Source organism: Nilaparvata lugens, chromosome 6 (genome assembly GCF_014356525.2).
Source record: "Nilaparvata lugens isolate BPH chromosome 6, ASM1435652v1, whole genome shotgun sequence".
NCBI lineage: Eukaryota > Metazoa > Arthropoda > Insecta > Hemiptera > Delphacidae > Nilaparvata > Nilaparvata lugens.
The window spans coordinates 20,258,084-20,275,611 of NC_052509.1; the positions used below are offsets into that span (position 1 = coordinate 20,258,084).

Consider the following 17,528-nt stretch of genomic DNA (forward strand, 5'->3'; position numbering starts at 1 on the left):
AAATGTACTTAATCATTGAATATCAATTTTCATAACTCAACAACTATGTTTTTCATTAGTTCCATCATAAATAATAATTTCATATTTTCCATATATTGTAATAATTAATCATGAAGAGATATGTGCCATATTCTTTTACAGAGATCCCAATTTAGTAATTTGATAGTAGAATCAGTCATTATAGTCAGTAAGAAGTATTCAATCATATTATTTATTTTAGATTTCATACCTACTTTCCATAGCTTTTATAGTGATAATCTTCGCTTCGCTGTATTTTATAGTTTGGTAGTAGATTCAATCCAAGGACAAGAATTTATTGTAATAGTGATTCATTACAAATTTATAAGCTCTGGTTAATAAAGCTCTGGATTTTATCCAGATGTGTATAGTTTCAATGCTGTAGCTTCATTGAATAACTGCTCAACCCCATTTCCAAATCCTTCTTTCTCAGCTATCTAATAACTATTTCCTCACTTCTTATTCTCGAAAGTAATCGTTATCACCCTTCAGTATTGTAATGGTAAAAGAAGGACGAGAAGATGCACAAAAATCCACCGTAAAATAGTCATCTAAAGCTTCAGTTCGATGACTGGCGACAATGTTATTATAACTCCAGTGATTGAATATAATTGACTTTTCGTGCAACTGAATCGAGACTTGCGAGTCACAGATAAGCGATTTCCCACAAACTATAGCAATACAATAAACACCTATTATTCACGGAAGTTCATGAGATAGATCACTATCCTATAGAAAAACAAGGCTATATTTGTTGAGGATAGGTTTCATAAAATAATGATTTCAAATATATCAAGACTATAATAACGTTTACATAAAAATTATAATATAATACAGTCTCCTAGAATGTTTTAAAATAACACACCAATTTTCTTCGAAAACTCCCAAATAACATTAAAATATGGACTTTGATACAAACTAGGTTGGTATTCCTAGGGTCTTTCTCACGATTCTCTGCGCTATCCTATTAAATTCTTCTCGGTCTTCTCTCCACATTTTTGCAGCATCTACATTCGCCCCACTTTCGTCATTTGGTTCTGCAAGATGAATAAAACATCATGATATAGAAGATATTTTGGAATTGACTTGAATAAAAATTAAGGTAAATTTATTATTACATCTATATTGAAGTGGTCATCACAGTTTCTTGGTTAACACATCCAGTCTTGCCAATTGAGCTTTTATTTAATTCTAAAAATTATAATTCATTGTAATTCATTCATAAGATTATTCATCAAATTGAAAATTGATGAGTTTTCCTAGGAGTACTCATGTCAGATTACAACTTCCACGTTAGTACAGGCGCGGATCCAGTACTCTGAACTGGGAGGGGGGCGATTTGGGAGGTAGTCTGGGAGACCTCCCCATTCGACTCCCTCCACCGGGAGTTGTCTACCTGCCTGTCTGAATCGCCCCCCTCCCAGTTCAGATTCCTGGATCCGCGCCTGCATTAGGATCCTTACAGCGATCATGTTTTACTTTTTATGTAAGTCATGAAGAATTATATGCAGAGGATGATGGATGGATGGATCTCTGCGTTTATTGTCCGTATCAAAGACACTCCGACATGTTCAAGGTGCCCATTACATTATCAAATATTTTATAAATTATCTTTGACAAGGATCTTTGTGAAAGGTAATTTTAAAAAATATATATATTTATAACAGCCTAATACGGGTACAATAGGGAATTAAATGTTCGATGAAAGTTGGTCAGATATTTAATAAAATATTCGAGGCCTTCAGAAACAGAAGACATCTGGAAGCTGGAAACAGTGCATAGGAGCACTTATTCGTTCAAAGGTATTTTAAAGCGATCGTTTTTAAATCATCAGGGAATCTTACATGCAAAAAATAACTATTCATGAAAGGACTAGAGTGAATCGATTGTGAATGGATTGGACAACCTGAAAAGAGGATTTCTATAAATCGCTTACCGGCCAACATGCTGACAACAGATAGTAGTATCTTTTCGACACTTTGCACAGGACTCCACCTCTCCGCACTGGACTCGTAGCCCATGGGGTCATCACCCGGCGCGTGCAGGATCGAAATGCAAACCCTGCCGTCCGCATATACTAGGCAACAAAAAACACGACAATTATTAACAAATTGTCAAAGCAGATAATTATAGTAATAATCGTCCGAAATACAGTAGAGTTAAATCTACTTTGAACTATCGGAATTGGTTGAATGAGAAGAATTGATGTAATTTATAAGGAATACTGGCAGCTTGAAATGAATTTCACAATTCAAACAACGACATAGCATACACGTTGTTATTATGATCGCGATAGCTGAGAGCTCAGCCTGTTGTTCTTCCGAATTTTGATAAAAACTATGTGATCCAAAAGTTAACATCAAATTTTAATAATTATTCTCAACGTCTTGTTCTATTAGTGTCATTGTTCTTGATGAATTGAATAGTAAAATGTCCTCATTTGAAAATGACTAGCGTTCAATGAAGGTTTGAATTCAACTCTCCGGTGAACTTCTGACTTATTTGATGAAAAAGCATTATGATATTTTCCATAATCCAATACAGCAACAGAGAAGTGGTATCAATATTATAAAAATTATACAATATCGGAATATTAAAAATATTGATTCAGCTAGGATTTACTTTGTTAGGTTGATAAGGAAAATAATATGTACTGAATTGGATTGTATGTTAGAATAATCAATATTATGAATGAATATGATAATGATTAATAAATATTGTGGATGAGGGCAGATAGCAAATATATTTTACCCATTTAGAAACTAAAACAAGATGAAAAGTGGAATACAAATATTTAAATTATAATTAAAAAAAATCCAAATTACATGCTGTCATCCAGCCTTGAGACTTCTGATATTATTGCAGATATTGACAACAGTATCATCATGCATAACATGCCTATAAAAAACAAAATACAAAGAGCACAAAAAACATATCTACTGTATTATATTTATATTAAAAACAGTAAACTTACTGTTGGGGTGGAACATTTCACATGTGAACTGCATTTTTGGTGGACTTAGGGGATAGTCTGGAGGAAAAACCAGTTTGGCTGGAAAAACACCGCCTTCAAAACAGGTTCCATCCGGACCTCTGAAACATAATTATAAACTTAGATGAAAACAAAAAAAGTAATTTTATGAATCACTTTGAACACTTTTATAACGACATTTATGGTTATTATAAACAGTATGTAGATATTATGCACAATATACCTTAGTGATAGTTCAGGCATTAAGAATCTCGGAGGCTACGAGCCAACACACCTTTGATCAATATGACAAGTAACACTAGATTTGTTATAGCAAAGAGATGTATTTATTTATTTTTCAAGGGCATCCCTTCACGAGTATTTAAAGCCCAGGTGATAATGATGAGGGGATGAATGACAATGCCACACAAACGCTTCCGTATGTGAAGATGAATGAAGGAGAGATGATGAAATGAAATCTGAGAACGAGCACCCAGCCGACACAAAATGAGAGTGGAGTAATACAACCCTAATCACCTGACAAATCCACAGTAAGAACCACTTGCTACTCACTACTATCTGGTAAGAACTAATACAATTCATACCCTCTACATTCATGCCCCATTAACAGATTGAGGCAAATTTCAGTTCACTTATATCTGAATCGATAAATTCCTTAATTGTGTAGAAAGCTTTCCTTTTTAGCCATGTCTATAAAGCTGTTTTGAATTTATTTAGAGGGGCATTTGGGAGTTTCTATTTTGAACAGTTTCTATAGATTTGTCTGCATTGATGATTGTTGTGTCGTCAGCATAGAGAATTTATTTTATTTACAAGGGAGAAAATTTGGGAAATCGTATATGTTAATTGTGAATGGTAGTGGTCCCAGTATTGAACCTTGAGGACACCTTTTTTTATAGGCATGACATCAGAAGCTTCATTGTTCACTAATACAATCTGGGTCCTGTTTTGTAGATAAAATTCAAGCAGGTTTAGTAACTTTTTGTACACCATAGTGTCTTAATTTCCATAGTGTCTTAAAAAAATTAGAATATCATGTGAGATGGTGTCAAAAGCTTTGCTTAGGTCTAACAGGGTTGCACAGGTGTGTTGTTTATTCTGAAAGCCTCTATGAATATCTGAGACAACTCTTTCTACTGCTTTCACTGTTGATCTTTTGGGCCTAAAGCCACACTGCGCGTCACTGAATAAATCATTACTCTCAAAAAGTACATAGAGTTGGGCATGCATACAGTATTCTATTATTTTTGATATTATTGGGATTAGCGAAATTGGTCGGTAGTTACTTGGGTCTGTCTTGCTGTCTTGCTAATTGTTTTTTTTTTTAGGCCGGTTACAGAGCTCGACCGACCGTCAGTGCGTACGTCAGTCGCGCTTGTCTTCTCCATAATATTCCATGTATCCGTACAGAGCAGGACTGACGGCACGCATGCGCACGGTCAGGACCATGCGTTTTATACAGCGTACGAGGACCATCGGTCGAGCTCGTGCGTATCCGTTCCATCGGTCGACTGACCCGCTATTGAAACAAATAGAAGCTTTCAGAGCTGTACTGATCAGTAGCCCGATCGCAACATAACCAATGTGCTGACACCAGCACCAATGTGCCCGACAATCAGCTGATATTGAATTGAATAGCATAATAAGTGAATTCAATTAACATTGTCATATTTGAATTCAGAGTTTTTCTATACATTTCTTCAATCATTTCTAAATTTTTTATTGGAAAAATCATATATTATTAATATTATCTACATTTGTTTGATCCGTAGCTTAAAGTGACTGCAAGTATTCCAAATAGTGATACAAGCTCGAATTAACTCATCAAAATTTCTGATGGACATTCTGAGGTAGTTGAAAAATGTATCTTCACCCCAAGCAATGATGTATATAATGGTACTAAATTCCCTTTGAAATGCTCTTTGGGCGACCATCGGGTGAACTTGATATCTACGTCTTTTAATCTTTCGTTTACGAAGATAATAAGCTGCAATAACAATCTGTAAAGGCGTACATTTTGTGAGTCAGAGAAACTGATGTATGGTCAGGATGATGCATACGCACTGACGGTCGGTCGAGCTCTGAATGTGTAAAACTGATTCATCGATGCGTACGGTCAGGATGGTACATACGCACTGACGGTCGGTCGAGCTCTGTAACCGGCCTTAGGCATTCTGGGTATGTTCCCTGCTTTAATATTTTGTTGATTAGTATAAGTAGGGGATGTAGTATTTCTTGTGAGATGGATTCAATAACAAAGTTTGAGAGACCATAGTAATCATCTGACTTTGAGTTTTTCAGTTTACTAATATTGCTTTTTGTAGTTTTTTTATCTATTGTTTGCCAAGTAAAGCTTTTATTTTCATTGGAAACTGTCATTAATTCTAGGGGGTCAGAGTTGTTCTGTATTAATGCTGTTGGGGAGATTTGTTTACTCATGTTTGAATTGGTGAAATAAGCATTCAATGTATTGGGGGATATTGGAATATTGTTTTGAGCCACCTTTTTGGTGTTGATCTCTTCTTTTATTACTGTCCATGTCACTTTGCATTTGTTTTTAAAGTTGAGAATGAAGTTATCATTTGCTGTTCTTTTAGCTGAACTGGTCTCATCTTTATATTATTTGTTTATTCTATTGTATGGCTCTCTGTATGACTTATTTTCTTTGGATTTGTCGTAGTATAATTTGCACTTTAACCTAATTCTATTGAGGTGAGGGGTGTACCAGTTCTTGAGAGCTTGTGGTTTATAGATGAGCTGATACGCGGTGATTCATGTCTGATGCGACATGCTTCGAAGATACTCTTACTCGTGTCGCACGTAGTGTGGGAGCGCTAGTGATGTAAAATTCCCGGGAATTTAAGATCGAGGAAATATTCCCAGGGAATTTAAGAGAAATATCCCCAAAAATCATAAATTCCCGGGAATTTATGGGAACTTAAGGAAATTTATTATTTCTTTCATAAAAAATGACCGAAAAATACGTTTTTGTTACACAAGGTCTCAATCACCTGTTATACAGCTGATTTATGTGAGAAATATAAGGATGAATAACTTATAAATTGTAATAAGTTAAAAGAAAACATTAATTTGAAGTTCATAGACTGAAAGGAGAAATGAGCATTCAATTGCACCACTATTATAATGCTACTTTCATGTCTTACAAGTTGAATAAGATTTTTTTACTTACTAATAAATGCCTGTAGATCAGGTCAACAAAGTATTGAGTGTAATTTAACTTTCATTGCATGATTTTATTCGATTTCTCCGCACAAAAATAATTCAACCCTAAATAAAGATTCGAATAGGATATAAATCCAAAAATTAGAAATTATAAAATACAGCAAAATAGGCTAAACTAAAACAAGGAGCATACTCGAGTTTAATTCACTATTAAAAAGAAAATAATTCCACACCTCACAACCTTTCAAGAGTCATTGAGGCTTGTAATAAGATAGGCCTACTAGTCCGGGCAACGAATGCTCAAAAAGATATAGAGGGAAAAGTTTGGTACCAAACTTTTGTCCTCGAAGTTATTTTAAGGGTAGTGAGGGGGGTAAGCATATAAGAAGTCCTCACTCCTACCACACACAACTCTAAAATTGCTATAAAAATTGATAGAAAGCTAAAAATGATGAAAAAATACATTAAATTGAAGAGAATTGAATGCTCTACAACTCACTGTCTTTTAAATAGTCCTATAGTCCAGTCAATGAAATATTATAGAGGGAAAATTTTGGAACACAATTTTTGACCCCGTAGCTCTTCTTTTAAGGATAGTAAGGGAGTAATCATATTAAAAGTCCTCACTCCTACCCCCTGTATAAAAAATTACATTTTTTCGATGCTTGTTGTTGAGTAATAAGCCCTGAAAGTGCAAAAAGTTGGAAGAATAACTGTATTTTCAAAGATTTTACACTTTTAAAAGTGAATATCTCAAAAACTATAGAAGATATCACAAAACTCTACTGTACAAAACTTGTAGGAAATTTATCTAGCTTCATTTTTACTCACTTAGCTATGTCGCTAAATGCATTGTTTCCCAGTTACATTCGTGTCAGCCAGAAATGAAAAAATGCAACTTTTAAACTGCCCTCTTCCCTTAAGCTCAAGGAGTAGGGATGAGGACTTTTGATATGTTCACCTTCTAACTAGTTCAAACAAAGCTGCAAAGTCAAATATTGTGTTCCAAACATTCCCTCCAAATTTCCCTGACAATTGATATATTGTTGTTAAACTGAAGATTTCACACTCAACACTATAACGGCTGCAACAATCGTTGTGAGATGCGTAAAATAATGAGACCATAGATGAACTTGACGAGAATATGATGCTCTATGAGCCCATGATTAGCACGGATTTTTTCAATGAATCGTTAAAAAGTTATAAGGCCAAAAAGATTAAAAAATCGGAACCGAAATGGTTTTTCTTCAAAATGTAATACCTTAGAGAGCTCATACCTAGAAAACTATGAGTGATATGGAAAAATGTTGGAATTGAAACTTGTAGGATAATTTGTGAGCTTTAATATTATGATTGTGTTCGACAAAAATTTCCGAAATGTGCATATTGTTCGAGATATTTGAAAAAAAAACAAAATATGGCACTTTCAAACCACCCCCACCACCTTAGCACAGAGGATAGGAGTGAGGACTTTTGTTATGTTTACCCCCTTACTAACCTTAAAAGAGCTACGGGGTCAATAATTGTGTTCTAAAATTTTCCCTCTATAATCTTTCATTGACTGGACTATACGAGTATTTAAAAGACAGTGAGTGAGTGAGAAAAAGAGGCTCAAAGAATGATGATTTATTGATTATATCAATGTAAAATGTTGTTGAGCTTGATCAATATCAAATAGAATGATGGTTTATTGTTTATATTGATGTAAAATATGAGTGGGATTGATCAATTTCATCACTTTTAGATCAATAGGTCAGTATGTTGTAAGGCACCGCGACACATGTCTTCAGAATGTCGCAAGGCACCATGACAAATATTTGTAGTCAGAATGTCGTAAGGCACTAATTGTAAAGGACCCCATCCATGGTCACTAAAGCTGCTTACATCGCACGACGCCAGTCGCGTCATGAATGGGTTCCATTTACTTGGATACGGAGCAGTTTGAATTATAGTCGCGCGGTTACAGCCGAGCGGCTACAGTTGTTCCAATCGTCGCTTAGAAATTCTACTTCTACAATCAACTAATACTACGACAGTAGTGATTTCATGATTGAAGATATACAATGGGTATAAAAATACTCCACATAGTTAATTATACTATAACCTATGCTATTATTAACGAAAAAATTAGACTGATTCAGAATCCAGTAGTCTCTATCTATGACCAGCACTTGCTAGATTGCGTCAAAATAATAACTAATTTACAAATAAACTCATCAAGATGGGAGGTCAGTCACGGCAGCTCAGAAAAGACTTATTGCTTCTTCATCCAGGGAGGGGAGAGTCAGACTCACAAGATACTCACGAAGTGCACACTCAAAGATTTTTTCCTCCTGTTCACGGAAATACACCTACATCCGGAGTCATGTTGTAGATCTTGACCACAGGGAATTTACTACGTGATCGAGTCAGTCTGGGATGAAGCAAATCGATGGCATTCCTCCTCCTTGTGCTGTGACTCTGTACATGTCCTCTTGTCATGTCTGCTGAGAGGTATCATGTTGGACTCTTTTCAACAGTAATAGCGAAGTAAACAGATACTGACTATGGATTGTCATAATCTTCAGTCTCCTAAGGATTCCAGATGATGAGTCAAGGTGATGGATGATCCGGAGAACCTTCTTTTTATCCAATGTAGTGATCAAGGCCAGGTTTTACTGGATAGATCAGGTCAAGTAATTGAAAACATGTTACATAAACTGTAGGCAGTGTCACAGTCCAGCAAAGCTTTCATTAAAAAAAATTCTCTAGCTGAAGAGGCTCCCAATAAGCCTCTGTGACAAAGAGTTCTTGAATAATTTCCTCGGCGCGCCCTTACTGAATCTGACAAGCAGTGGAACATTCGCACAGCCAACACTGGAAAACTTTCCTTCACTCTTGACAGGCGACAGCGTAGCACATCCAAGTTGACCCTCCCTCGAGTTCCATGTGAATGCAATTTCTCTCTTCTGGTGAATGTACAGATGTTCTTCCTGGCGTATAGGAGCAATGAAAATATGTACAGCAGGTCAAGAACTGTATGTATGCCTAAGCAGGATATTTCTACAGCCGCCAGCGTGACCTCAAATCACAATACCATACTTGATTACCGTATATAAAATATAATACTTGCTTACTATAGCAATTTAATTTAGATTATTTTATTTTCATTTTATAGTCTTTTCTCTGCACAATATTTGTTTGATTTTTTTATGATTCTGCTGTAATAAAATTTTGTAATTGATAGTTTAACTTTAACTTAAATTTAACTTTAACTTTCTGCATTATTTCGAAATATTATGTTTTTCTTTTACTGTTTTGCAACTCTCACCAGCGGGCAAAGATTTTTTTTGCTGGTGATGCCTAGATTTTATAGCCTATTTTATTTTAATTTTATTCAAATATATGTATGAGTAATTATGCTTATTTATATTTTTTAATGATATGTCATATTATAAAGATTTTGTAATATGTTTTGAATATTCTAATTGGAAATAAATGAAATTGAAATTATTGATATGGCTGTGGAAGAGGCTGTAACTAGGGCATGGTATGCTGTAACCACGTAGGTCTACTACAGGGTAACATGAATTCTCAGCGTCCGCTTCTGCATCAGATATATTTGACAGTCTATGGCAGATCATGTTAACATGCTATTGCCATGTCAATGTGACTCATCATAAATCCTAGCAGGAAACAGCTTCACACTGCTATCTTCAATTTTGGTGGAATCTATCTTTTAGTGTAGAGTAGATTTGTTATAAGTTTTCAACATGGTTCTTTAATAACTAGCAGCTCGACAGAGGAATTGAAGAATGAATTTTCTGTATAATTTTAATGATTATTTTAGTAACTAGGTCAAAACCAATCGCTTTTTAATAAAATCAGGTCAGTTGCTTTTAGTTGAAATTTTGTTCAAAAAATCTTCTAAGAGGTTCCATTTATTCATGTAAAACTTTTTTAATAGATTCTACTTACGTGATTAGAGCTTCCCATTCAAAGAAATTTTCCTCATTAATAGGACCAGCAATAATTCCATCCGGAGGGTTCAGGGTCAATTCTGGAAAAAATATGGAACACCAAGAAAATATGTATTTACCCTATTCATTGCTACTAAAATAAATATTGTTCGTCAAATAGAGGATAGGACTACCAGTATTCAACAAATAAGCTATTGTGACCACCAATAATAATAGTATTTTTAATCTAGACAGGTAACTTATCGTACAGTTGGCTTCCTATTGCCATTTTTTTATTTCGTTCTTGTTCAGATAACCTTTGCACTTGTTGTAAAAATAGCTACCGTACCGTAAGTTATTAATAAGATTACAAAAGTTGTATAAAACCCTTGAGGTATGCACAATAATTTATTACGTACACAGTACTACATAACTTGACCTATTGATTACTAGCTTAATTTCATAAGTGATTGAATTAATTCATGATTATCCTAGTCAGAATCAAGTTTTAAAAATAGGTACCTACAAAGATGTAGGTAGTCTACTCGCCCATTAATAGGCTACACAAATTAAGACAAACTAGAAACTTATAGGCTTAATGACTACCAAGTGACGACCCACCCCTAGGCCTAATAGGATTCCCAAATTTTAAGAAAGAGAGTGGGATCTGTTTTGGTTTTTTCAATTTAGTGGTGGTGCGTTTATAAAATATCTGGATTAACCTAGCCTAGGCTACCAGTTTTGTATGTGAGAGAAATATCCGTACGGTACGGTACCAACTTTCATAGTCTAAAAATCTTTGAAACTGAGACTTAAATATGAATAAACTTCAAAGAAAAACCTGACACGCAATTTCTTGCATTCTACTAATAACTTATAATATAATTTGATATAAACATTTTTTGAAGGCAATAACTAAACAAATTGAATTGACCTAAGCTTAAAGAGAAAAACTTTTATACATAATGTGAGGTTAGCACATCTTGGTGCCAAGAACTAATAAAACATAAATAAACAACCAGCCATATGTGAAGGGATATGACAAATATTTAATGGATAATTTATAATTACGTTTGTATTCTGCCATTAATCTTCGTAAAGCTGATCCAGCCATATTCCATTTTCTGAAGACCACTTTCTATGTTCAAAATGTAGACTCCTCCAGTTTCAAACACTAATAACTAAATTGAAAGCTGACAAAACAATTACTTTCAAATTTTTACAAAAAACACAGTTAATAAATAAATGATTTTAAGGAATACAAATATACAGTAAAATCTAAATAAGTGACATCATAGTGACAGATCGCGATATCGCATTGGAATCAGATATTATCGGGGAACCACCATAGCATCGACAAACCACAGGATCGACACGACATAGCCACAGACACAGAATAAGTAACATAGCGTCGACAAACCATAGCATCGACAAATCATAGCATCGACATAGCATCGACAAGTAAAATTGGTAGGTAACCGATATTATCAATTCAATAGTTATTTAATAATCCTCTATCGACAATATAACAATCGACTATTTATATCGATATTCAGTGAACAGTTGACAGCAAAATACTTCGATTCAAGCATTTGGCGCGCTCTTTTGAAGTTGATTTCCACCAAAGTGTGTCATTTACTAACTGCGTAAATGAACAAAGGCTGCTTTACAAACTCGCCATTTAGAAAAGTGTGCAATTCTTCCACTTCATCAATCTCAAATATTCTATGAAGAAGGAATCATTTTTTTGACGAATGGTTATCAAGCATCAATTTTATATCATAATTATATTAATATTTGCAAATGAGTTGCGTTCCATTCAAATTTTCAGAGTATAAACTTGGATAAGGTAGGGGAGAGTGGGGAGACTTGATTCCATTTAAAAAAAATATTTTGAGTGCAATTCTATGAGTCCTATTAATATCATTTCAATTTTTTCCTACATTCAGAATACATTTCTCGATTTCTGCATCCTGACCTCCTGGTAAAATTGTATAATATTATTTGTTATATGATGAGAAAATTTTTTTTTATTTTATTTTTACAAAAGGATCATGTCTCCCCTAGTTATGGAGATTTGATCCAACACATGTTGAAAAAAATCTAATCCCCCAGGGGATCAGATCTCCCAACTACAAATAAAACCACTGGAATGCTCATCATAATGATTTAATGTGAATAATAAAAAACCTATTATAATTATGAAATAGGATACATAGAATATGCAATGATAAAATTGTGATGAAAAACTTGATTAAAAAATTCTCAATTCATTCTTCTTCTTCTTTGGCTTTACAACCCAGTGCGGGTCACAGCCTCTCTCAACTTCTGCCTCCAAGCATCCCTGTCCAACGCTGCACTACTCCATCTCCGCACACCTATCACTGAGGCGTCATTATTCACCACATCCATCCATCTAGTTTTTGGACGTTCTCTCTTTCTCCGACCGTACAGTCTTCCTTCCATAACCATCTTTGGCGGGTATGCGTCGTCAGCTCTCATCAGGTGCCCTGCCCATCTTAGCCTGCGTACTCGCATCAAGGTTACCACATCTGCGTGCTGGTACAACCTGTACAACTCTTCATTGTGTCGCCGGCGCCAGGCTCCCGATTCCTGTACACCCCCAAAGATCCTCCTCAGGATTTTCCTCTCAAACACGCCAAGCATTTTTTCGTCTGCTAGTGTGGTCACCCATGTCTCGCTACCGTATAACAGAACAGGCGAAATGATAGTCCGGTAGAGCATCAGCTTGGTCTTTCTACTCAGAGTTTGGCTCTTCAAAATATTGGACATGGCAAAATAACATCTATTTGCTAGCAATACTCTTCTCCTCACCTCTCTGCTTGTATCATTTTTGGCATTTATAGAAGATCCTAGATATATAAACTCTTCCACAATCTCAAAATGCTTTCCATTAATTTCAATGAGTGCTTCCCGTTCATGCGTGCCTAATGCCCCCGAGCCACCAGCCACCATCACTTTGGATTTCTTCTCATCAATGACAAGACCTATTCTTTTTGCAGCCTCCTCAAGCCTTCCATAAGCGTCCTTCATAGATGCTGTAGACCTGCTAACAATGTCTACATCGTCTGCATAAGCTAGAATCTGGGTGAGTCGGTTGTAGATAGTACCTCTAGTGCTAATTTGGGAGTCTCTGATCACTCTTTTTAGGGCCAAATTGAAAAGCAGGCATGATAGGGCATCTCCCTGTCTTACTCCATTGTGCACTTCAAAATTCTCTGAAGAGTTGTTCTGTATTCTGACGCAGGAAACAACCTTCTTCATGGTCATCTGGACTAGTCTCGCAAGCTTACTTGAAATATTCATCTCCTCAATTCATTAAAAAATTTAATTTTAAAGTCAAAATGACCTCTTTTTACAAAAGGAGCAGGCAATATTTTTTCAAAGAGGTTTGAGGTACAAGCGCTTCATCTTTAATCACTGGGATTTGGAATTGCATATATCTTTTTCTAAGGAAATTGATCATAAATTCGTTCCTTCTAATTTTGTTATTCTCCCAACAAAATATGTTGGTCTGTTACTTTTTCCCCTGCGAACTCAACTAACACAAAATCATCCAACTTAGGGTTGCAGGTCTCAAAAAAGTTTTTAAGATCGGTTTCAGAATCTGAACTGGTGTACAGATCAATGTCCTCATCACTAGAAGAATCATCATTTGCCCAAATTCCTCCTTCAGAACTTGAACTATCCTCGAATATTCTCTTACCTTTCACACTCTTTTCCTTACCCTGCACAACTTTCCTATCAGACAGTTTTGCCAAACATTTCCCCTTGATTTATGAACCTTCCCTAGCATGCTTTTTACGCTCATTTTCTATCTCAATTTTCTCTGGTGTGTCTGTTAGAAGCCTGCAATAACGTCCTCTTTTGCGCCCTGTGTTTGATTGATTTCCAGTTCGAGTAGGCCTAGGTGCTTGAGGCAGAGGTAGCCCATTTTATGGAGAGAAATGGAGAGTTACAGGAGTCCCAGGTTGTTTTTGTGGTGTGATGGAGGAGGTTTTAACATTTTTTGGGGAATCAGATGAAGTAGAAGGTACAGGCTCCCTATGATCAAATGATGAAGAAGCCTCCATGGTCTTTTCATGAGAGGTAATAGGGTTTATTCAATTTGTGCTTAATATTGGTGTGATGTGGAAGGCTGTGGATAGCTAGTTTTAGCTATTTGTTTCACCGCCTTTTCACTAATAAACTTGGGTGGCTTATGCACAGTAGTTAGCCCCGTTTCATCAATCTTCCAAATGTTCTGTGGTGGAAATCTGTGTTTATCTACCACTTCTTTCAATTTATTAAAAATCGTGGTCACAGTGTGTCTGTTGAAGGCTGAACGTCTGGCCAAGCTTGTGGGCTCCGGTGTTCTCAGAGAAAGTGGGGAGGGATGCCTTTCCATGAAGCCTTGTGCCCAATCGCTCGACCAGCCATTTTTTTTCACTCCAAGAGGTTGGGATCTTCTTGTTATTCTTTGACCCATAATTGTAAGCCAGCTCTCGAAGTTTCATGATTGTCAATCCATGATTCATACAACTAACTGTAATCAAGTAGTTCAAAAGTTCTTTTTCTTCATTACAAGAGAATACTTGTGCGCTTTCTGGAACCCTGGTTAAGTATTTTCTCTATGCCTGATGATAAAAGTCATGACATTTATATCAAATTTTTAGCTGCTCCCTTCAATGACATCCCACCTTCTTTTACTGCTGCAACAGCTGATGCAACAGCAGATGGGTCAGGGTTTTTTCTCCTTGTTGTTCCTTCTTTAGGCTTGTATTTCCTTGGCATTTTTGAAGCTCTGGAACAGATAAGATCAAAATTCTCAAGAAAACTGAAGCAGCAAGACTCAGAGTCAATCTACAAGTGATTCTAAGTGAATCAAGTGGAAATAATAGATTTATTGACGGAGCGAAGTGAGGTCCAAGATTCAAGTTGACGGTTTTGCATTTTGTCTCTATTTATGTTCACCATTTACAGCGAAACGCAGCAATGGCTTTTTATTTAATTTGACAGGTATATGTTCCTTTTTGAATTTCACATCAAGTTTACATATAGCCTAAGGTTTTTTTTGAAATTTTGCATTTCAAGGATAATACAAAAGGAAAATGAGTCTCCTTTGAACGCCAATATTACCGTAATTCATCATAAATCATAATCATCTGTCGAGTTGATTATAAATTGCATGCAATTTATATCTCAATGTAACTTGGTAAAAAATCAGCTGTCGTGTGGACTATTAATTGCAAGCGATGAGGCATGCGGTTGATAACTCGAAGTAGCATAATTATTATTTTCTCCCGACATTTCTCTGCTTTCAACTCGGTAAGATTTTCATGATAGTAGCATAGTGTTGTTTACAACAAATTATTGTCGATACAACAACCCAAACAGCCATTAGTTGTTTACACACCGATATGCCGCCAAGCACTGCTATTACTGTAATGGTTTGGAGATTATTCAAAATAAGTCATTGAGATATCTTTATTTCAAAAAGTATGCTACATTTTGTCCAATAGCTTTTTCTCCATTCCAGATTTCATTGATTCGTGAAATTTCCATGTTCCATGCAATAGACCAAGCAGACTATGCAATTGACTAATATTTATATGCAGACTAATATGCTATTTCAAATACCGTTCGTCAGAACCGCTCACCATTTCAATTCCTACCTAAATAGAACAATGCGCTTGTACAATAGACTAAACCCATTCCTTGACCCCTTCAATACACTTGAACAATACATTCAAAAATTCTTGTGGAAAATTATGCTGCTCAATTGATGATTAAATTATTATTTTTTAACTCTACTAACTCTTTATTTTTTTCAATTGTTTCTTCTTTCTTTGTATATACTGTCACCTGGTCGTATGGGACATAAAAATATAATAATATATTTCCAATATATGTCCTATCAAGCATACAATACATATTTTTCATACCCCTTCACTAACTTTCCTGAATCTAACTCGAATATCGGTCTCTTCTAATCTTATTAGTTATACTGAATCATTGTGAATATTTAATGAGGTGCGATATTATTTCCTTTTGTTTACCTTTTTAATTGTTAAGTTATATATAACTTGACACTGACACTTCAGGACAGGACATAATTCACTCCGATGGACAGTATTAGAGGAGGCTGTTGTTTTTAACTGCGCGAGGTCTACTGTTCATAGAACTACTAGCTATTATAGGCTCACTATTGGATTGAACCATTAGAACCAGCAGTTGACTTAATCACTGAAAATGATTTAAACACCAACATAGGAAGAAATAACTCAATAGAAAATAGCATTTTGGCCATTAAAATAAATGAATATCTCATCATTCATCATATTTTCAAATGTAAAATTTGTGGGGGAGACATCCCATCTGGTTGATATCTCTAATATTATTAATAAAACTATGGAGCAATACCTAGTATTTATTAATTCCTTCCACTTTTTAATAATTACAATCATTCATTTATCAATTGTATAGAAATAAATGATCAACCTTGGTTAGAGACTGATTTTTCATTATTTAGTCCAGTTCAGGATGATGACAAATTATCGATTGCAGGATCAATTTTTATTATTAGATTTATTTATTTCTCAAACATAGTATAATTTTTAGAATTAATTCCATACCGACAAGACACGATAAAAAAATGAAGTGTAAACTATGATGAGGGATCAAGTCTCCCACAATCAGTGGAGATCATAATTTCTTTTTTTTTAAATTCTTAACATAACCTCAATATCCTGTTTATCTTATTTATCTCTTTTCTGTATAGTGCTATTTGTAATAAAAATAGAAAGAAAAATAAAAATCCCAATACTCTGAGACTTTCCAGTCCCAGTAACCAATTAAATTGATTAATTAATTCAAAAAGGGTACTGAGATTTTTCTTTCTATCCTGTTTATCTTCCATGGTGAGAACTTGAGAAATACAGTAATATCGCACTGAACAAGAACAATTGAGCTGGTTCTAACATAAATATAAATGATATATAAAACTTGCATAAAATATAAAACTTAATAATTATAAATGAGTCACAATTTAAATATGCTAATAGCACGGAGTGAAGAGCACATATTGTTATGTATTCTGTGCTAATAGTAACTAGTAGTACTTCATTGAAAAATGGAGTGTAAAATATGATGAGGGATCAAGTCTCCCACAATCAGTGGGGATCATAATTTCATTTTTTTCAAATTCTTAACCCTTGAACGCCCGAGCTTTTTTCAATTTTTTTTCACTTTTTCCTATGTTAGACGATAAAACTACTCTTAAAAACAACCAGAAAATTAAAAAAATTTTTTCCACTTATTTCATAAAATATTTGAAAAAATGTCACGTTACCATATGGTAACACGGGGCGAATACCATATCAAATGATAAAAATTAG

General features: G+C 35.0%; 1 protein-coding gene across 1 annotated transcript; it reads right to left on the bottom strand.

The window, feature by feature from the left end:
• Positions 1-799: 799 nt before the first annotated feature.
• LOC111059361 (ubiquitin-conjugating enzyme E2 G2) lies at positions 800-11,541 on the bottom strand. The gene is made up of 5 exons (XM_022347012.2): positions 11,203-11,541; positions 10,151-10,232; positions 2,993-3,111; positions 1,955-2,095; positions 800-1,055 (listed from the first exon to the last, which is right to left on the bottom strand). Exons 1-5 carry the CDS (start codon positions 11,243-11,245, stop codon positions 937-939), a joined length of 504 nt encoding a protein of 167 aa, XP_022202704.1. The 5' UTR covers positions 11,246-11,541; the 3' UTR covers positions 800-936.
• Positions 11,542-17,528: the final 5,987 nt, after the last annotated feature.